Raw genomic sequence first — 22,311 nt, 5'->3', positions numbered from 1 at the left:
CAGTAACTTCTCATGAGGAAAGATAGGGCTGTCTAGGGGTTATATTCTTTTCAGCCAGTGTTATCTTCAGCCAAGAAAGGGAATGGGAACACAACTTTACTGCATAATCAGTGTAATATAGATAATGTAGAGTTGTCTGTTATTAGAAAAAATCTTTACGCTAAATGACTTACAGTCTTATTTGGAATGCAACTCTGAGTATATTTTCTAGAAACAGACTTACAAAGATTAGTCTTCTAACTCATGATGGCATAGTGTTGACTTACCAAATTCTAACAGTATGGTTGTAAACTCTAGGGAAGTTACTTTTGAAGTCAAGTTAATGGTTGAAGTTTCATAGGAATTTACTATGAAAAATAAATTTAATTAACGTTCGTACTTGAACATTTCTGTTAAGTTTCATTGGTTTCTGTGCAACTTGTTAGACAACTACAGAATCCAATTAGATTGCAACTTGACCCTGAAGTGGAATATATTATGATCAGTTTTAAAAAACTGCCCATTCCCTGGAAATAAACATTTGGTTCTTTCAAAATATTTCTCACCATTATAGTCTCAACATACTAGGTGCAGTAAGAAAGTCACCATAGAGCCAGTATGTGCATTAAATGTCATGGGTTAAACTAAAGATACAGAGAAAACAAATGAAGCAGTGATTCCTAAATTGTATCATCTTGTAAAAAGTCATTGTTTATGCCAATATCTCCAGGTGTCAGCTGAATTATTAACGCAAAATAATTCTTTCACAATAGCAGCATCTGGCAGATACTCTCTCTGCTTCTAAGAAGACTGAATTTATGAAAGTGATGTCACTGCAGGAAGCTTTTCTTATTTTTCTTCTGTATCTATTTGGTAATTTATTAAATATAATTAAAACTGAATGATTTTCTAGAACTGACTTCTTTTAAGCTCAGTAAGGAGCTCTGTTACAGCACCCTGTGTAAGAGGAGGTGAGTGTGCTACTCCCAGGGTAGATGTATTCATTTATTCCAGTGTTTGCAGGAGTAGCCTCTTAGTGATTACTAGCACAGGACATTTTGGAGTACTATATTTCTTAATTAAACTAAGTAAATATTTATATATAATGGGATTACAAAACCAATGTGTATTGGAAAACTAAGGAAGGCTGGTAGAAGTGTAAGATTATTAAATACATTTAGGAGATATTTAAGTTAATTGGGAACGTGGTGATTTGAATAAGAATTCTAAAACACTGAGTTTCTGTAATCATAATATTAGAAACACCTATCGGTTTACTCAGGTTTTAAATGTTCATGTATTATGGAGATTAAGCATTTTAAAAGATGATGCAGTTGTAATTTTCGAAGATACCCTGTCCCTGTAGACTTACCTTTCTAGGTGGTATGTGTTGAAATTGTAAAGTATAAAACATTGCTTCTTACTTACATGTAAATTTTTAGTATATCCCTTAAAATCAATGAATTAACTGAAACAGCACCAAAGAGTTATCAGAGAGAAACCAACTATATTTAACCTCAACCTAAGTGGTTATGTTGCCTACAGTAATAAAAATCTCTCTTTTATGTTTATTTTTAATTGCTTAAATTAATACAATTATTTTCTCCTATGTTAAATTTCTAATTTATCATTTCTGATATTGGAGCTGTATTTTATCAGGGGCTTTTTTCCCTGGTAGCTTAGCCATGTTTTAAATTTTGCAGACTGCACTGCAGCTGAACAAACCATCAATAACAGTAGTCGCTTCACCTAGCTGTGGCATGTTTCCCATCTCCAAGTGTGCTGAAATCAGCCACAGCCATTAAAACACAAACAATAACAATAACTACATTATTCATCTTTATCAAAGAAATGTTTTAGATGATAGTTGTTTTCACTTAAAAAGTAAATTATATTATTATAACTTCTAGTTAGTTGTAGTTCCAGAAATCTCAGAAAAGGGATCACTCACAACACCTAGATCCATGACAGGATTTTAGTAGCAGCTTATTCTTGTAACTCTTCAAATGTATTAAAATAATTATTGGACCATAAGTAGAAATTAGGACCCTGTATAAGTCCTGTCAAATAGCAGAATGTAGCCTTTTCTTCTTACAATATCTTGAAGAAAACTTCTAACACAAGGAGAAAATGTATACTAAAGTAATTGTGCATGTGTGTATATGTGTCTAAATGCACACACATATGCAAAGCTTGTTGGATTTCAGCTCAAAAGTCATATTTGAACAGAATTAGTGTACTTGGATTATATTTTCATCTAAAGAGAACTAAAAAGTTACTTTGTCTATGAAGTTGAAGTCTTGAATTTATTATAGAAAAAATTTTGCTTAGCTTTATTCTTACAAAACAATGCAGGAATGTAGTCATTTGTATCAGGGGAGAAGTGGGGATAAAGTAAGTGTGGGTATAGTGAACTGAGAAATCTTAAAGTATCTTAGCATTTTAAATGCATAGCCACAAGCTAATATTGAGATATGATAACAACAAATACTGTGACTGAAATGCTGTCTGTGTGTTTATAGCTCTGTTCAAGGGATTTTCCTGTCACTGTTGTACATTCGGTAGATAACCTTTCCTTGCTGAATGCATATTTTTTTTTCTTTATTTAGCTGGTTGGGGGTTTTTTCAGCTGGCACATGTGAAAATCTAAACAGAAGGAGTTTCAAGTAGTCCAATACTAGTTTCCATAACTACTAAAAAAACCCTGTTTCTCTCTTGAGGAACTGATAAGTAGAGATTAGAGAGAAAAGATGGAATGGGAGAATTAGAGTGGTGGGAATGCAAAAGATGAGACACGGGAAGATTGCAGAACTAAAGGTATTTTTTAAGTTTGATATGAAGCTAGATAAAGCACAGTGGCACATATTTCAAATGTGAAATTCCATCAGCAATTTCTTTTTTGATTGCAAACTGTACTTATTTCCATTGTAATTAAGAATTTTCAGTTAATTACCATGCTTAATTCTGAAAATAAAGATTACAGTTCATAAACTTACTTGAAGAGTAAATTTTAATTTTGAAATTAACACATGAAATTTCTGTGAGCAATATCTCATCAAGATTTTTAGAATCTTGAATTTTGTATGGATATCAAGTATAAATATCATGAACAATTAATGCTAAAAAATTTTGCCATGAATGTTAAACTTCATGCTTAAAATCTTACACCAGGCTCTTTCTGATAATGTTCAAGAGGAAGCAGTTGTGAAGAGCCAACTACCCCACAGTGCTGTACTCTGATAATCTTGTATTGTCTTCTTAAATATCTGCTCCTGACTCCTGTTGGAGACATTCACTGAATTAGATCCCAAGCCTAATTGAGGGTAACAATTTAAGACGTTACATAGTTTTTACTGTTTTAAAACAATAATGGCAAGACACCTCTTCAGTAAGTTTTGGGGGTTTTTTTGTACTGTAATATTTTGGTGCGTATTTTGAAAAGGAAGAAGTATGTGTAGACTAGCAGGTACTTTAGAAATTAGCTGTTTCAGTAATGGTAGATGGAATATCATTTGTAGCATTACCTCTGTACATGTCTGCTACATTGGGTTCTGAGCAATAGCAAGAACTCCACTGCAAAACCTTCCAATTAAAGTTTGATTTCCAGCTACATCCAGAAGTAGCATCTTTGCCTATGAAGTTACATGGTGTCTCAAGAGTTATCGTGAAAGATTTCTGTCCAGTTTGATTACTTTGAAGAATCCTGGGGTTTTTATCTGCTCTGAAACATTTTTGCAGCATAGATAATACATGAATTTAATTAGCTTTAAAATATTTGTAGGCAAAATGTAGAAGGATTTGTGTGTACCGACAAGACAGCTGTCAGCATTCACAGGGGAATTATTTTGCTGTCATATTTCACATTATTATTTCTTACATATCTATTTGTATTATACCTTAATATCCTCTTTTTTCCCTTTTTTTCCTTTTTTTTCTTTTTTTTTAGATCCATAACCAATACCCAACAGAGTTTGAGTTCAATCAATATTATCTGAAGTTTCTGGCTTTTCATCACATATCAAATCGATTTAAAACATTTCTTCTGGATTCAGACTACGAAAGACTAGAACATGGTATGCGTGATGTTTGTTTATTGCATATTGGTTTTGTAGTTGTCGGTATTTTTCTTGTCAATATTTGGTCTACAAAAATTGCCCGAGCTTGAGATGGTCCAGTAATTGCATGGTGATGATGTAATGAATACCATTTGAGGAATATAAAGCAAAATGGAGGTGAAGAACATGTAGAATTTTCTGAATGAATGATTCCTGAGCCATGCCACTGGTGAGACTAAGAGAAAGTGGAAGAAATTAGTGCCATGCCTCAGGGTTTTTTAGCAATTGATCTGCATGGTTCGGTTTCCCCTACTAAATACCTTATTTTAACAGAAACAAAGTCCTTGGGAATCCAGAGAGTGCATGAGGTTTCAGGAAAGGAAAGCCTTTCCATCTGTTACCTCTCATTTCTTTCTCTCGCATTCTCTTCAGTGTTTCTCTTCTTTTATATTTGCTTCTTACTCCATCTATCGTGTGCAGCCTTACTGGTTCCAAGGCCTTATTTACCCTCAGAGTCCTCTTAATAAGACTACACAACCACAACTGAGGCTGTTCTTGGAACTTGTTCACTAAGCAAAACACTTATGTGCTCTGAATTTCACTGCTCTGTGGGATGGTTCTCATGGCGTATGGTCAATTTGAATGTTTTTCGTAAAAACTGTAGTAACTGTGGAACAGAATAAACTTGAGCAAACATTTTATTTCAAAAAAAAAGTTAATTTCCATTATTTACCTTTATTTGAACAAAAGCAAGGAGTTGGAGTCAATGACCTCCCGTGGTTCCTTCCAACCTGGATTGTAACGTGGTTCTACAGTTTGAGGGAGGTGTTCTTTGTTTATTTAGGGGTATTTTGCTTTCAAATACCATTTAATGCAATATAAATCCTGTTTCCAGTAGTCTTTGGATAAACTATATGTCCTTCCAAAGTCATTTCAGATAGCACTGATTTGTCTAGTCTGATATGTTTTCCCTGAAATGAGTTAGCAAGTAATTTCAGGTGCAGCTGGTCCAGCAGATTGGAAGGGCTGATAACCTCAGGTAGTGGGGGGCAGAATCAGTTAGCAGGGCTTGGTGGTCTGCTGAGTCAGCATAGCCACACGCAGAAAGGGACATTCATAAATTCACTCAAGTATTTCAGTAAATTTCAGAACAGGCTTATAAATATCAATGAATAGTTGCAGTTGCAAAGCACAGCAGTTGTTTCATCAAGTACAATCTCCTGTTACAGAGGCATTTGTTAGTAGGTTTTACTATACATTTAGTCTGGGACATTCCTTTTGGCTGTACTTTAGTGTTTGTTATGTATTATCATAAAGCTATCTTTTCGCTGCTATTATTTTCCCTAGGGACATTGTTTGAAGATAAAGGAGATAAACATGCCAAAAAAGGAATTTGTATTTGGGAATGTATTGAAAAGATGCACAAAAGGAGCCCTATTTTCTTCAATTACCTCTATGCCCCTGCTGAAATAGAGGTATGATTTAAAAAAAAAACACAGGTGGTTTGTTATTCTGAGCAATTCCTCAAGTACATTTTGATATCTTAATTGTTCTCAACTGAATTAAGCATTTGGCAGACAAAGTTGACCCACCTTGATTGACAGGAGCAGTGTCTTATAGGCTTATATTCTCAGTCATCTTAGTTATGGAAGTGTCATTTAAGGGGCCAAATTCTGGAACATGTATTTTTGCACCCTGCTGAGGTAGATGAAGATCTTTGTTTGATTTTATTTAGCTATATGAATGATTATAAAAATAATCTTAAAGTTTGCACAGATTGTTTAAAAAAAAAAATTACATACTGCAAACCACAGTTATGGGGAAATGAGTTTAGAGTTGTAATGGAATACATTTCATAGTGATCTGATTGTATCACATTATCTGTATCGCTGTCTCAAATGATAATATATGTCCACTATATTGGACTTTGTTTTGAATAATTATATAAAATTCACAATACGCTTGCCATTATAGAATTCTGCAATAGCCGGGGAAGAAACAGTCAAGATATCTCAGGAACTGCAAGAATAGGGTGTTGTTCTTACTGTAGTTCTGGAAACAAGGCTGTTTTAAGATGTTCCTGCCATCCACTGCCCCACAGATGTTTACTCCTGTGCTGCTCTCTCCTGCTTCAGCAGTGAGCTTCACCCTGATAAATCATTTGTTTGCATGTCTGTCCACTGCTGGTAACCAGAAAACATAATGATGGAACAGTCTCCACCATCTCAGAGGCCATGGCACCACTGATATTTTTGTTGGTGTTTCTTGGTTTTCCTTTTTCCTCAAGTTGTTTCACCACATTGTATCTTAGCATACGTAGCACCTTGCACTCAAATCTGCTATATAAACTGACCTCATTTTTAAAAAAGGAAAAAAAATATTATTTTCTTTAAGGTATTTTGAGTCTATAATGAGCATCAGATCATTATTGCAGTCAACAGTGCAGCCCCCTTCAACCCACACACACGCACCACACACACGCACACTTATACTCGCCTAATAAAGTGGTGGTACAAGAGGGAGGAGGGAGAAAATGAGAGGGTGGCATTCAGTGGATAGAAAGTGCTTCACCTGTCTTTGTTTTAGAGAAACATCCATTTTCTCTGTAGAACCATCACTGTGATGAATTTGGAGCTTGATGAGCTGCTTGTTCACTGTATGTTCTGTCCATTTTGCTGTAAGCAGTAGCCTGATTAGTAAGCAATCAGGAGTAGCTTTCGATATTTTGATAGTGTCTTCTTTCTCTTTTTTAGAAGAAACTATTTTTCCTCATATGAAATGTGTCATAGTAGCAGAATTAGTCATAATAGCAGAATTAGTCATTATAACTGAGCATCACTCTTCAGACTTTAAAATTGCCCGTTCACCTGGTGCAGTAATTACCTTCAAGTAAGGTGCATGCAAACTGAAAGTCTTACCTTATTTATTAAAAGAAAAAAAAAAATTTTTAATACAAAGTGATCTGTTTTAAACTACCCTGAAAGATCTACAGTCTCTGGCTGCCTACTTCATGTTACTGTGGTTTTTCCAATTGGCATGTCCACCTATGTTATAGAGCCTGTCTCCTTTCTCTGATGGTAAAGAGTCTTGGATTTTCTGCTGAGAAAAACTGAAGGGTGATTGCTATCAAGTGCCTTTTATATCTTTAACAGGAGGCACAAAGACTGTGAGGGTACCAACTACATACGCTGAATTAGAGTTCTTGGTTGGCACCTGGTTTAGTAGAAGGATAAAAATGAGCAGTATATTCCCAAAGCTAGTATTAGTTTTAGGTTTTGATCAGACTGAGCCAAGATCTTGCTGTGGAAATTATCGAACTCCAGCACTACTCACCCAGTGCAATATACTGTTCAATTTAGAATAACCTAGAAAATATAAGTATTGTATCATATCGTAAGTCTGAAACTCAAAGACTTCCTTTCTGTCATTATAATAAAACTTTGTTTCAAATAGGCACTGAAACCAAATGTAAATATGTCCAGCCTCAAAAAGTGGGATTATTATGTAGAAGAGATTTTGGCTACAGGTCCCTCCTATGATTGGACCATGGTAACTGCAAAATGCAGTGTTTCAGAGGAAACTGACCAAACAGATGGTTCACTGTCTCAGACTAAGAGGAAAATAGTATGGCCATGTTACGATGATGTTAAAAAAATACAACCTGATGCCATCAGCAGCCTTTTAAATGTAAGTACATGTATTACACAGAACAGTAAGTTCTCCTATGCTCATGAAATTCATACTTACTTTTTATTTAAGTTATTGCCTTGTAGATATACTGTTATTAAAAGGATCATGACAGATGTCAAAACAGGTGTATAGTAAAACTGACTGGTTGATCTTGAGAAGTGATGGTTGGTCTGGGAATCAGACTTCCTGCAAAGCTTATATTATTCTGAATGAACACTTTTGTGGGAGAACACTTTAATAGCAGTTAATAACTATGACAAAGCCAGTCATGGATTCATTTTTTCACTGTCTTTTTTAATTAATAAGGTAGGTAACATAATAATTTTTTAGGTTGCCTTTTATAAGAAATGCAGGAACTGTTATTTTAATTTGGGCAAATGTTGAATCTAGCTTTCTTGTCCTCTTTCTACTCAGTTTAAAGTAGGTGTGTGGTAAAATGACAAAGACACAGATTTCCAAACAGATCAGAAAACAGAATCTGACACTTGTTGATTTTAGCAAGTGGGAGGCAGATACACAAACATAAACTGAATATCTTGGCCTAAATTTCTCAAAAAAGCTTTCGATGATTGCTCTTATTTATTCATGTTTACTAGGGCCAAACTGGTAAATTTAGATTATTCAGAATATGTTGGAACTTGAAATAGGTGCTTGATTTTGGCTTTTTCTTGTTTGGGCTCATGTAACCTGCTTAGGTTTTGTCCTTTCTTCATTAGAAGATGAAAAAGGATCCCATTATCAGGATAATTGTTGTAGTTATTTAGAATGATTTAACATCTGTATTTTCTTAAATGTTTGTTGGTTGATTATAATTAATTAACAGTCCTCATATTTAGATTATCATCTTAATTCATAGTGCAGGAAAATGACAAGGGCATTCTTCACTTCCTGGAGCTATTGTTTCAAGCCACATGCACATTCAGATACACATTGCTATGTATAGTTTTTTTATTTTGAAAACTATTTGCAGACTTTACCTTATATTAAAGCTGGGATTGTGGAGCTTAATATTGCAATGCTTGGGAAATTGGAATATGCTGTGGGTCCCTGAACTCCCCTGAATGAAAGTTGACTTTTAGCAAAGCCTTAAGGCACCAAGTTTCTGAATGGATTTGAGTCCTTGATGATAGACTTGCTTTTGCTAGAGAGTTACCTTTATTCTGGCACATTCCTCAAATTTCATTTGGTCCATTCCTTCCAGTCATAATTGATCAAACACAGGAACAATGCCCAATTAAAAAAAATAATAAAATAATCATTTGTAAAACTCTTCTTGACTCAAAATAAGGTAGCCAGAACTTCTCAAAGCTTCTAACTTCACAAATGCAAAGAAAGATCTGGCTCTCAGGAGGGGTCATATCAGGGATTCTTTAGCAAAAAAACAGAGAGCTTTCATATCAGGTAACTAGAGGCCAGAAGTACATCAGGAATATAGCAACAATGTTCTGCATTTCTTCCTGGGGTGGGTGCCAAACTATCCATATCCACAACTGTGAGAAACTGCCATATAACAGGGAAATTAGCCATATTATATTCTAAAGATATGTGGGTCAGGTTTTATAGAGTTTAAATGTTATTTGTGAATTAGATTATAGTAATAAAAGATAACAATGGAGAGGAATGTTTGGAAAACTTTGAAAAGGTTGTATAAAGGTTAAAAAAATACTCTTCTAAGTTTAAAAAGCAAAGTGAACTTTCTTTTAAAACAAGTTGTTAATTTAGGGCTATTGCTGATGTAGGAGAAAGACCTCTCTCTAATCATAAATCCATTAAGAATGTGTTGGTATCCAAAAAATGTTTGAACTGAGACATATTTAGCAATGGTAAATTACTAGGGAAGATTGAGTCTCCCTTAGTTTATAATGATAAGCCCAAATTTGTTTGTTCTAAAGATATTTTTCAATTGAAAACCAGATAGTGCTTTTCAGGATGTAAAGCTGAAACAGAGAAGTTATTGAGTGTCTTAATTCAGAATTTTCGTTGGCAGAATGTGGTACTCTTCTATTAAGAGCAAAAGGTGTAATTTTTTTTGTAGTACATGTTCTAATGTGTTTTGGATACATAACAATCCACCTCTAACCAGATGTGTGTGATGGCTCTATGGTTTCCATAAATCCTTGTGGTTTTGAGTTTTAGGAAGTTGACCAATCTGCACGTTTCATTCGTTTAGTCCTAAATGAAGCCTTTTAAAGATTGTAGATGATAAAATGCATTTTAAAATACAGATTTCTGTATACAGCTTCTCAATTCACTTCTACCACATCAGAGGCAGCCAACAAATATGAGCTAGGTTGTTCAAATCTTAAATTCTCAAAAGTGTACTTTGGAGGCATAAATGTTCAAAAGCAGATCGAAACAGAGGTACTTCCCTTTAAGGCCATTTTCTGATGGCCTTTCTGTATGATAGAAATCAGAAGCAAGGTACCGATAGTAAGAGTAGCTATCCATCCATTTTTTTAAAGAAAATTAAAGGTAATTGTGAAACAGCACACCTATGCCGCTTTTTCTTTCAGAGATTAGTTGCAAATAGTTTTAAAATATTTTCTCCATTTAAAAAAGGTAGATTTCTCCACAAAACTCAAAAGCAACTCATTTGACAGGAACTTTGAGGTTCCTGCTGCTTTTTTTCTGTAAGTACTTGCTTGCCTTGCTTGTAAAATTCAATAAGATAATACCACAGTGTAACACATCCAAGAGCCATGTCTTTAGTACAGGCTAAAGTTCTGGGTTAAATGCTTCCCATAAAGACTAGCTCTTCAGATGATCCTTTGACTTGAGTATGTTGTGATACATTATAAATGAACTAACTTATCTGAGTGACATTCAGCAAAGGGAAGTGCAAAGTCCTGCACCTGGGGAGAAACAACCCTGGCACCAATGTATGCTGGGGGTGTCCAGCTGGAAAACGGCTTTGCAGAAAGAGCCCTGGGGGTCCTAGGGAACAGCAAACTGACCATGAGCCAACAACGTGCCCTTGCAGCAACAATGGCTAGTTGTATTAAGGGTGTTGCCTGCAGGTTGAGGCAGGTGATCCTTTCCCTCTATTCAGCCCTGCTAAGGCCAAACCTGGAGTACTATGCCCAGTCCTAGGCTCCCTGGTACAAAAGAGAGATGGGGCTGCTGGAGAGAGTCCAGCAAATGGCCACAAAGCTGATTAAGGGACTGGAGCATCTCTCATATGAGGAAAGGCTGAGAGAGCTGCAACTGTTCAGCCTGTGGAAGAGAAGGCTCAGGAGGGAATCTATCAATGTATATAGATAACTGAAGAGAAGGTGTAAAGAAGATGGAGCCAAACTCTTTTCAGTGGTGCCCCATGACAGGACCAGAGGCAATGGGCACAAACTGAAACACGGGAGGTTCCATCTGAACATCAGGAAACACTTTTTCACCGTGAGGGTGACCGAGCACTGGCACAGGTTGCCCAGAGAGGTTGTGGAGTCTCCATCCTTGGAGATACTCAAGAGCCATCTGGACACGGTCCTGGGCAACTGGGGGGTTGGACCTGGCAACCTCCAGAAGTCACTTCCAACCTCAATCATTCTGTGATATATGCGTGGTTGCTGGTTGTATTAGAGGTAGTAATCTACCTATATTTCAGTGAAAATGCAAGTCAAATCCTTGACGGCAGACACATCTCCACTGTTTCCCACTAATTTGCTAATGTTCCTACACAGGTATTCAGTCCCCATAATTCATTGGGAGTGGCTCAGATTCTGGTACTTTTAAGAATTGTGAGAGATGAACCTACATGTCCTATTCTTACAAATAAGCAGTTATATCACTTAACACTAGATGGTGATTGCTCAGAGAGAGGTTGGCAAATTCAAAGATGCCACTTCAGGATGCCAGTCACCCAAATTAACTCTGCCGTAAATATATGCTGTAAAGAACTAAAGTTATGTAAGGGGTCAATGAATAAACAGCAAAACAATAAAAATAGCACTTCTGATTGTGAGCTGGTTTATAACTTTTGGTTATGTACCAAAAAGGCTGATCCATCAAAGAGGACCCTGAACCAAAAAGTTTATTCCAAATATTGAATAACTAGTCATGTACAACTTGTTGCACACACAAGTCTGAACACTTGACAGAGGCAGCAGTTCCATCACTGGATACGCATTCAGCATCTTTCCGTCTGTAGTCAAAGTCTCAGGAGCCTTCTAGCCCAGGAGTTAAAGAGAAAATACTGACAAGGAAGGACTTCCAAAACAGGGTGCTCTGTCACAGTCAAGACAGTTCACTAGTGTAGAACTTTGTCCATATTGTTTTGTGTGTGCACAAACACATTGTGGATACAAAGGAGGTCATCGGTCTCCACAGTTCTGGAGTGTCTGCAGAGTTAACTCCTGTCTGTACCATTCAAATACTGCAAAGCAGGTTACTTAGCAGATACAACTTTTGAAAGGCACAGTAATGCTAATTGCTTGTAATTACTAATTTCAGGAAATGGATATTCATACAATTGTATTTGTTGTAACCTTTCTTTTTATACATATTGACTCCTGCTCCCGTAAGTCTAGGCAACAGGAGTTGAACCAGAAAGATAAATTTAAGGAATTTTCTTTCAAGGAAATGCAGCATTCGTAGTCCATTCCACATACAGAAGGAAAAAAGTCTGATGTTTTCAGTAAAATTTAAAACTGAAGAGGCAAGAGTAAATCTTAGTGATTTATTGCCATGTAAGTTTTTTACATGGGGTTTATTAAAGGAGAATTTATTCCGAACTTTTCAAGTTATATATAGGAGATTGTTGAAAGTTTTTCATTTTAAGTCCTGGAAGCACTACTCATTGTGGAGCCAGAAAAGAAGGAATGTGACCCAGTTGCTAAGTAACAAGTTTCAGTTACTTCCACATTCTGCAAAGAAAGACTCATACTCAGAAGTCAAGACTAGGGCAGAAAGAGAATGATCAGATTAAAACCTGACTGACTTTTAGCACTGAAGAGCTGGTATCCTTTTGCAGCACTTTGGAAAGCCTTTTACATAAAAAGTCTGTGATAAATTGATTCATTCGCATGTATCCCATCAGGAAGTGTTTTACACTCAGCATTTTGAGAGAGGAACAAGTAATCTAGAGAAGCCTTTAGTCTGGCTTGTGTTCACCATTCCTTATTTTTGTGTCTACCTGTGAAGATACTCCAAACAAAACTATTCTGTTTTTATTTCTAGGCAGAGAGAGAGTCCCATAATATTTAATATATATGTGGCTTTCAGCAACCTTCAGTATTTAAAACTTCTGGTTTGATTCTTGCTGTTAAGCCAGATTTCTTATATTTAGTTTTACTTTTGAGTTTTCTAATTTACTTTCAGCAAGGAAGAGTTTGTAGAAATATTTTGTCCCTGTTACACTGTCAAATACTGGCTTTTTTATTTTCACTTCAGAGTTCAAAATGTAGTTCAGGAGTTAATTTCCTGGTCAAAATGTTTTCTTACCTTAAAAATATAGTCATTTTCTGTATGTCTTTCAATCAATAACGATTTCCTAAAGAAATTGTCATTCTAAAAGACCAGTAGGAGTTGGAGAATATTATGAAATCTACTTTAATCATTTGGTATAGTAGAAGTAAATAAAGGCAGAGACTTACTGTCTCTACTTTGAAAATAAATGTCTTGGGTTTTACTTGGCTTTTATATAGCATGGGAATTTTCTGTCCTACAGCAATTTTTTGTTCCATCATCAATTCTCAATTGGATTTGCAAAATGGAGTTTTTAATTTTATTTCATTAAGAATCGGATTTTCATAACAACACAGTTGTTGAAAGTAAAAATATAGAAAGGAAGCATGGCAAGGAATATGGACCACTGTATTGGTTTTGTGTGGCAAGGTTTTGGTAGCGGGTGGGGTTACAGGGGTGGCTTCTGTAAGAAGCTGCTGGAAGCTTCCCCTGTGTTCGACAGAGCCCATACCAGCCGGCTCTAAGACAGACCCGCCGCCGGCCAAGGCCAAGCCAATCAGCGATAGTGGTAACGCCTCTGTGATAACATTTTTAAGAAGGAAAAAAAGTTGGGACGGCGGTATTCGGCAGCCGGAGAGAGGAGTGAGAACATGTAAGAGAAACAACCCTGCGGACACCAAGGTCAGTGAAGAAGGAGGGGGAGGAGATGCTCCAGGCGCCGGAGCAGAGATTCCCCTGCAGCCCGTGGTGAAGACCATGGTGAGGCAGGCTGTCCCCCTGCAGTCCATGGAGGTCCACAGTGGAGCAGATATCCACCTGCAGCCCGTGGAGGACCCCACGCCGGAGCAGGTGGGTTCCCGAAGGAGGCTGTGACCCCGTGGGAACCCCGCGCTGGAGCAGGCTCCTGGCAGGACCTGCGGATCTGTGGAGAGAGGAGCCCACAGAGCAGGTTTTCTGGCAGGACTTGTGACCCCGTGGGGGGCTCACGCTGGAGCAGTCTGTGCCTGAAGGACTGCACACTGTGGAAAGGACCCATGCTGGAGCAGTTCGTGAAGAACTGCAGCCCGTGGGAAGGACCCACGTTGGAGAAGTTCGTGGAGGACTGTCTCCCGTGGGTGGGACCCCACGCTGGAGCAGGGGAAGAGTGTGATGAGTCCTCCCCCTGAGGAGGATGAAGCGGCAGAAAATAACGTGTGATGAACTGACCGTAAACCCCATCCCCGTCCCCCTGTGCCGCTGGGGGGGTGGTAGAGAATCCGGGAGTGAAGTTGTGCCCGGGAAGAAGGGAGGGGTGGAGGGAAGGTGTTCTGAGATTTGGTTTTATTTCTCATTACCCTACTCCGGTTGATTTGTAATAAATCAAGTTAATTTTTCCCCAAACTGAGTCTGTTTTGCCCGTGACGGTAATTGGTGAGTGATCTCTCCTATCCTTATCTCGACCCACAAGCTCTTTGTTATATTTTCTCTCCCCTGTCCAGTTGAGAAGGAGGGGGAGTGATAGAACAGCTCTGGTGGGCACCTGGCATCCAGCCAGGGTTAACCCATCACAGTCTTTTTGGTGGAGAATGCGGGCAAGTGAGGAATTTGAGATAAGGATAGTAACTGAGAGAGGTAACGGGCAAAACATGGACTGAACGCAGCTAGAGAGTTAAGAGCTGCATGACGAGCGGGGAATTTTTATTGTTGTAATTGTGGTGAAGGGACGAGGGGTGGATTGTGTGTAAATTGTCCACTTTTTGTCGGTTTTGTGATGATATTATTTTGATTTTGGTGTGGGGAATTCTTTTTTGTTGATGTGAGTGAAGATTTTGTGTGATGAATGTAGATTTTAATGATAGTTCTTAAAAATGTGATGCACAGAGGCGAGGGGTGGAATGTATTGGTTTTGTGTGGCAAGGTTTTGGTAGCGGGTGGGGTTACAGGGGTGGCTTCTGTAAGAAGCTGCTGGAAGCTTCCCCTGTGTTCGACAGAGCCCATACCAGCCGGCTCTAAGACAGACCCGCCGCCGGCCAAGGCCAAGCCAATCAGCGATAGTGGTAACGCCTCTGTGATAACATTTTTAAGAAGGAAAAAAAGTTGGGACGGCGGTATTCGGCAGCCGGAGAGAGGAGTGAGAACATGTAAGAGAAACAACCCTGCGGACACCAAGGTCAGTGAAGAAGGAGGGGGAGGAGATGCTCCAGGCGCCGGAGCAGAGATTCCCCTGCAGCCCGTGGTGAAGACCATGGTGAGGCAGGCTGTCCCCCTGCAGTCCATGGAGGTCCACAGTGGAGCAGATATCCACCTGCAGCCCGTGGAGGACCCCACGCCGGAGCAGGTGGGTTCCCGAAGGAGGCTGTGACCCCGTGGGAACCCCGCGCTGGAGCAGGCTCCTGGCAGGACCTGCGGATCTGTGGAGAGAGGAGCCCACAGAGCAGGTTTTCTGGCAGGACTTGTGACCCCGTGGGGGGCTCACGCTGGAGCAGTCTGTGCCTGAAGGACTGCACACTGTGGAAAGGACCCATGCTGGAGCAGTTCGTGAAGAACTGCAGCCCGTGGGAAGGACCCACGTTGGAGAAGTTCGTGGAGGACTGTCTCCCGTGGGTGGGACCCCACGCTGGAGCAGGGGAAGAGTGTGATGAGTCCTCCCCCTGAGGAGGATGAAGCGGCAGAAAATAACGTGTGATGAACTGACCGTAAACCCCATCCCCGTCCCCCTGTGCCGCTGGGGGGGTGGTAGAGAATCCGGGAGTGAAGTTGTGCCCGGGAAGAAGGGAGGGGTGGAGGGAAGGTGTTCTGAGATTTGGTTTTATTTCTCATTACCCTACTCCGGTTGATTTGTAATAAATCAAGTTAATTTTTCCCCAAACTGAGTCTGTTTTGCCCGTGACGGTAATTGGTGAGTGATCTCTCCTATCCTTATCTCGACCCACAAGCTCTTTGTTATATTTTCTCTCCCCTGTCCAGTTGAGAAGGAGGGGGAGTGATAGAACAGCTCTGGTGGGCACCTGGCATCCAGCCAGGGTTAACCCATCACAACCACACATCAAAGTAATGACAAATGTATTGACGAGTGTTCACAAGCAAACATAAACTAATGAAATTGCCTCTTTTTACTTAACTTTGCATGCACTGTCTTACTAACAGGAAATAACCCTAACTGGAGGTTATCAACATAGGTCATATTCCCAAGTTCCACAACAAGAACATGTTGTTATAGTTTGGCATCCAAATTGAATAAATCTTTCTGTTTCATTTCCTTCTTTTATTACAGCTTTGTATCACATTTTATAAATGAGGGTAAATGTTAATATTGGCAATGTATAATGTTGGTGTCACAGCACAGAATTTGTTCTTTGTAAATATTTTTATAAAATATGGCCTATCTTTATCATTGTTGTGTTTCTATTATGGCAATTGGTGTTGAGTTTTGTGTGTTGAGGAGAACTGGCAGAAATTGAAAGCATAATGGCTCCTCCAACCTGTGACATGCAAGAAGAACGAGGTGGCTGGTGCTGTACTGGGTTGCCTTTGACTCCTGAGTCTGGTTGATTTCAGTTTATAGCTGGTTTGACAGAGGTTTTTGTACTTTACTGGGCAACATGGCCTAAAAGTTCCCTGTGTAAAAACATCGACAAGAAAATGGTTGTATAAAAATTATTGCCAGGAAGTGATCCGTTAGAAATGTTTATCCCTAAGAAAACCCTTGTTATTTATTTCAGGAGATTGAAAGGTTGGAAAGTAAATTAAATCAGAGCCCAGAAAGGTGGCAGCTTTTGTGGGAAAGGGTCAAAATGAATCTAAAGGATGACACCAGACAAGACAATGTAAGTAGTAAAAGAGCTCATCCAATAGAGTAATTCCATTCCTGCTATACAGGCTGCCTCAGGCACTGACAAAATCACTGTATTTCTTGGAGTAAAATACTGCTTTCGAAAAATTAAATATGTTGTTCTAACCCATGATACTGGCTCTGTGTTTCTGCAGGTAGAAAAATATATTTATACTTGTGCTATTTATCTAATTGCTTTTCCAGAGTAGATTAAGGTGTACAGACAAAATGAGCATGAGCCTTTTACTAATACACAATTATATGACTTTATATATTTAAAAGATTCTTGAAGTACAAAAAACCTCAGTTCCTGAAAGTAGCCAAAAGGAAATCACAGCGATTCAGAGATAAGTAAAGGCATTTCTATGTCTAAATGGAATTTTGAAATTGTAGACTCTAGTAAAGGTAGGGAGTGTTCATGCTTGTGTTTCCAATTCTTGACTGCATGTCGTGTTTTAACTCCAGCCAGCAACTAAGCACCACGCAGCCACTCACTCACTTCCCCCCACCCAGTGGGATGGGGCAGAGAATTGGGAAAAAAGTAAAACTCGTGGGTTGAGATAAGAATGGTTTAATAGAACAGAAAGGAAGAAAATAATAATTATAATAATAACAATATTAAAATGACAATAATAATAATAAAAGAATTGGGATGTACAAAACAAGTGATGCACAATGCAATTGCTCACCACTCGCTGACCAATGCCCAGTTAGTTCCCGAGCAGCAATCTGCACCCCCCAGGCGAACTCCCTCCAGTTTATATGCTGGGCATGATGTCACATGGTATGGAATATCCCTTTGGCCAGTTTGGGTCAGCTGCCCTGGCTGTGTCCCCTCCCAACTTCTTGTGCCCCTTCAGCTTACTTGCTGGCTGGGCATGAGAAGCTGAAAAATCCTTGACTTAGCATAAACACTGCTTAGCAACAACTGAAAACATCAGTGCGTTATGAACATTATTCTCATACCGAACCCAAAACATAACACTATACCAGCTACTAGAAAGAAAATTAACTCTATCCCAGCCAAAACCAGAACACTGCAGTAAAAAGAACAGCTGACAATATAGATATTTTCTAAGTCAAAGGGTGCCTCTTTGCTATCTACATGCACTGGTAAGAATGTTACATACCGCTTTTTGTGAGCTTTCCCTATAAACTTGGCACAGTGAGTTACCAGTTCAAGACTGTACCCTAACTCTTCAGCTTCATGTGCTTGTTCAAATTTGCCAGCCTCTGCAATGGTTAGTCTGCAGCACTACTTTTTTATTTGTCCTTTGGTCTCAGGAAAGCAATATGCTTTATGTCTGTCAGAGTCATTCAACTTCACTTTATACCCTAGATGAATTCAAGATGAAAAAAATTTTATCCTAGCAAAGCAGAGGATTTTTTTATTGAATTGGAAGCAGAAAAGAAAATGCAAGTATAGATATACCTGACATCAGTCTCCTGTCCTAGATGTTATTTAAGGGTTCTCAGATAAATGCAATAGCTAAGGGTCAACCACAAAGAACTCTCTCTCTAGGATGCTGTCATTTAGATTAAGACCAAATTCAGGATCCCTTTTGTTCCAGGTTGTTGAGATTCTACTAAAATGATCTGGATCTATAATGTAGCTCTTGGAAACTGCACTCTTCTTCTTCCCTTCCTCCCTTCTTCCCTTCTTCCCTTCTTCCCTTCCCTTCCCTAGGGAATTAGTGAAATTTTTTGTATCCAAATGTCTGACTAGTTCTGAGAAAGCAAGGGAAACATTGTTCAAGATTATGTCACTGGAATATACAAGGCTTTTCTGAAATACTGATTTCTCATGCCATGTGAACCCTTCTGCTTAAGAAATGCACGGAATTGCCATCCCTCTGACTTCTTTTCTGAGGCAGCACTGACTTGTATTATGAAGATTTTTTTGGCCTCATAACAATTCACAACTTATATGTTGTACCGTGTATTACCTGTATAATGTTGAGACAGTCTCACAATGCAAGGCATGTTGCGTTACCTTTTTTCTTTTATTTTCATCTTTTTTAGCTCCGGAGACATCCTTCTGGCTCTTCAGGGATGATGTCAGCTAATCTACATTCCTATCAAAAGAGGTCTTTGTTGGAAATACCTGACAGTGGGCTGGGTGAGGAACAGAGTGCAAGTATCTCTCCCTCTAATGGAGTAGACAGAAGAACAACGACGCTATACAATCATTTCACATCAAAGAATGATGAAAATAGGTAAACTGAATAACCAGGGTATTTATGAACCCTGTATTAGATTGGTACAAGTTTCTGCCTTAGGAAAAAAAATGAAATTTTCCTATGCACAGAATGCTTTGCGACTACTTTATTCCTTCTTTGTGGTTTTGATTACGTTGTTGTCTTGATGTGTGGGCCTCATCTCCTAGCAGTATCTTTCAATCTTCCCATTTATATGCACTAGCAGATTGTAGCTGCACATTTAATGCATCCAAAGTACTGAAACAGTGTTTATCAGTGTATCACAGTTACCAATAACTAAACTCTTGGTTTAAAACCGATTTGTTATACTGCCGTTAAAAAGTGTTTGAATATGTGTGTAGTCATTTGGGGGCTTTTATGTATCACCAGTATTCCTATTATGGAATTGCGTGCCACTTGTATTTTCTGTACCTTTCAGATCTTTCGAAGGTACGCTATACAAAAGAGGAGCTTTACTAAAAGGTTGGAAACCTCGCTGGTTTGTGCTGGATGTGACAAAACACCAGGTAAAACCTTTTCAGATAATGGATTTTTTTATTACTAGTTTGCTGCTTTTTTATGTACTGGGTTTGTATAGATTGATTTTACAAATAATACTGGTAATGATTATATTCAGATGCGATGTGTGCGTTATGTCACTATAGACCACATATCTATGTTTATCTTGTAGCTGATACAGCATTCTGAATGGACAGAGGCTTTTTAGTGTTTTGGTTTTTTTAAAACAGTGATAACTGTTTAGCATATAATCATAAAAGACTTCTTGGTCTGGAAGTCATGCATTATTGTCTGGGCCCAAACATTTCTTGCCTGCTTCATACCTCAGGAAAAAAAAGCCAGGTAGTGCCTGAAGACATTTTCTGGGCATTGTGGTATACAAGCAATACAAGCAATTTTTCAAAGGACTGCTAACTCTAGAATGTCATTAAGCAACTAAGTGGTGAGCATAATTTGCCCTTTAATATGACCTCTTCAGTTTCTAAAAGAACTAAAAACTCTTTCTGAACTAGAGAGTGAAAAACTTAGAAGGTATTTCCTAGAGTGCAATTGGGATGCTGAGAGCTAATATGGTAACTGACAGCAAGTTTAATTCAGGCATTCATGTTGAAACTGTAGTAGTTATTGTATGCTCAGTGTGTATTTTACAGCCTCTTTGTTCCTCAAGCATTTTGCCATAAACATTTTTCTTTGCAAATGAAAGGGCATTATATACTCTGGAAAATCATAATCTGAATTGCTTCAGCAGAAGAATCCATTTACATCACTTGACTTTTTAGTGTTCCTTCTGTTAATGTATATTTGAGAAAGCTGACCTGGAATCTGTATTAAAGTCTTTTCAAATATGGAGAACAGGATCACAGATCACTCTGAAATTAGTTTGAATTTTGTAAATGACTTAAGAGGAGTTAAAATTTAATCTCAAATCTGTATTTCTAAAAGTCCTGAAATGCCAAGTTCCTGACTGAACAATAATTTCAGGTGCCATATATAGGCGTATTTTAGATCAGTCATAGTGACGTAAATTTAGTAGCAAAATTATTCATAAATATTCTGACAAATCATTGTACAGCAAGGAGCACTATAAACAGAGGAGCTCTATTGGTCTAAACATTTTACCCAATTTACAATGTATGCTGGAATTCTGCAGTGGAAATTTGTGGTCTCATGTACTTTAAATAATGTTCGGTCATCAGGCAGTAATCTTCATTGAGCCAAATATTCCACACAGTGTGGGGTTGTAACCTCTGAGACTCATGTATGCTTTTGTTCAAAAATATTAATTTATTGTAATCGATACACTTCAAAAATATGTAATATAGATAAAGACTGTCATCTTTTTAAATGCTAAGTGAGGATTTCTAGATTAGTGTGGTAAAATACCAACAAATGTGCTGATTATACAGGAGAAAAGGTTCATTTTGCAGAAGAAGAAAATAGTTCTACATTTTTTATATAACCAAATATCCTCCTGAGTATCATAGATGTAGGAGTGGTACAGGTCAATCTTAGTTGGAATTCTGTTGTTTGACCTTTGCTATGAAGGTTTGCTTTACTATTTTGCATTGGTTTATGGGGCAGGGTTTTTGTTTTTGGTTTGGTTTTGTTTGGTTTTGTTTTTAAAGCAAATATCAGATTTTCTTTTCTGGAACTTGTTTGCGTATTGAAACTCAGTTTACAGAGTGGTTAACATTCATATCGAAGTATCTTTGCAAGGAGAAAAAAAAAAGCAAGTTTCATTCAACCACTAAGTGCAGTATAGGAAAATGTGAGTTTTCTATGTAGTTCATAATTATCTAAAATTATACTTAAAATTTTGCTGATCATTTTAAATTCTTGAAATACAGAGAATAAGTGTTCTGTTAACTCCTTGGTGAAGTAAAGCTTATGTGTTAGTTTCAACGTAATGAAGAGTGAAGAGGTGGTTTCTGTTAGAAAAACTGATAAGGAATGCTGAATCCTAAAGACCAGGTTCTGCTTTCATCCTTCACAGGTCCTCTGCCCAGAAGCAATGCATGACTATTTGAAGCTTCTCTGCTCTGAAACTCTGGTGACAAAATGCTCCTCCCCCAACTCCATGTCTGCACAGCAGCAGATGGTGGAGACTTTGCTATTACCCAGAGATACCAAACAGAGGACTGGGCAGTTAAGGGCTAGCACCAGTCCCACCATTTTGTATATACCAAATCTATGGCTTCTGTCAGTTGTGTCTTAGAAATTTCCCCATGTCTGATGTCCTCAGGTCCTAAAAATATTTGTGCCTCCCTTCCTTACCACTCCATGGCCCCAAGTTGTATCCAGAAAAAGGGAGGAAGAAGTGAAAGGTCCATCTAAATAGCATACTTGGATTTTTTTTTTCTCTTGCGGTCTAGCTGAGATACTATGATTCTGGTGAGGATACAAGCTGTAAGGGACACATAGACCTCGCAGAAGTAGAAACTGTGATTCCTGCTTCTCCAACAATTGGTGCCCCAAAACATGCAAATGAAAAAGCATTTTTTGATGTAAGTATATCTTGTTTTTACTTGATCTTTATGTGAAACTCTCTTTTCTTGGTGTGTTTAACCTACTACTTTCAGTCCTGCTGGAAGGTGTGAGCTAGGAAGGAGCTGTCATGCCAACTCAAGACAAAAAGTTTTTACACAGCTAGCATCTGGCCCTC

General features: G+C 38.3%; 1 protein-coding gene across 7 annotated transcripts in view; it reads left to right on the top strand.

Moving 5' to 3' along the window:
* SBF2 (SET binding factor 2) overlaps positions 1–22,311 on the top strand; it is a 288,893-nt gene that overhangs the window by 263,851 nt on the left and 2,731 nt on the right. For all 7 annotated transcript variants that reach the window (XM_052810411.1, XM_052810407.1, XM_052810406.1 and 4 more), the window contains 7 exons: positions 3,926–4,052; positions 5,382–5,509; positions 7,488–7,721; positions 16,823–16,927; positions 18,955–19,148; positions 19,570–19,657; positions 22,022–22,153. In XM_052810411.1, the coding sequence (XP_052666371.1) occupies positions 3,926–4,052; positions 5,382–5,509; positions 7,488–7,721; positions 16,823–16,927; positions 18,955–19,148; positions 19,570–19,657; positions 22,022–22,153 (1,008 nt within the window). The remainder of the gene's footprint in view (positions 1–3,925; positions 4,053–5,381; positions 5,510–7,487; positions 7,722–16,822; positions 16,928–18,954; positions 19,149–19,569; positions 19,658–22,021; positions 22,154–22,311) is intronic.

The sequence above is a fragment of the Harpia harpyja genome, chromosome 16 (assembly GCF_026419915.1).
Source record: "Harpia harpyja isolate bHarHar1 chromosome 16, bHarHar1 primary haplotype, whole genome shotgun sequence".
Lineage (NCBI taxonomy): Eukaryota > Metazoa > Chordata > Aves > Accipitriformes > Accipitridae > Harpia > Harpia harpyja.
This window is presented reverse-complemented; position numbering and strand designations above follow the sequence as displayed.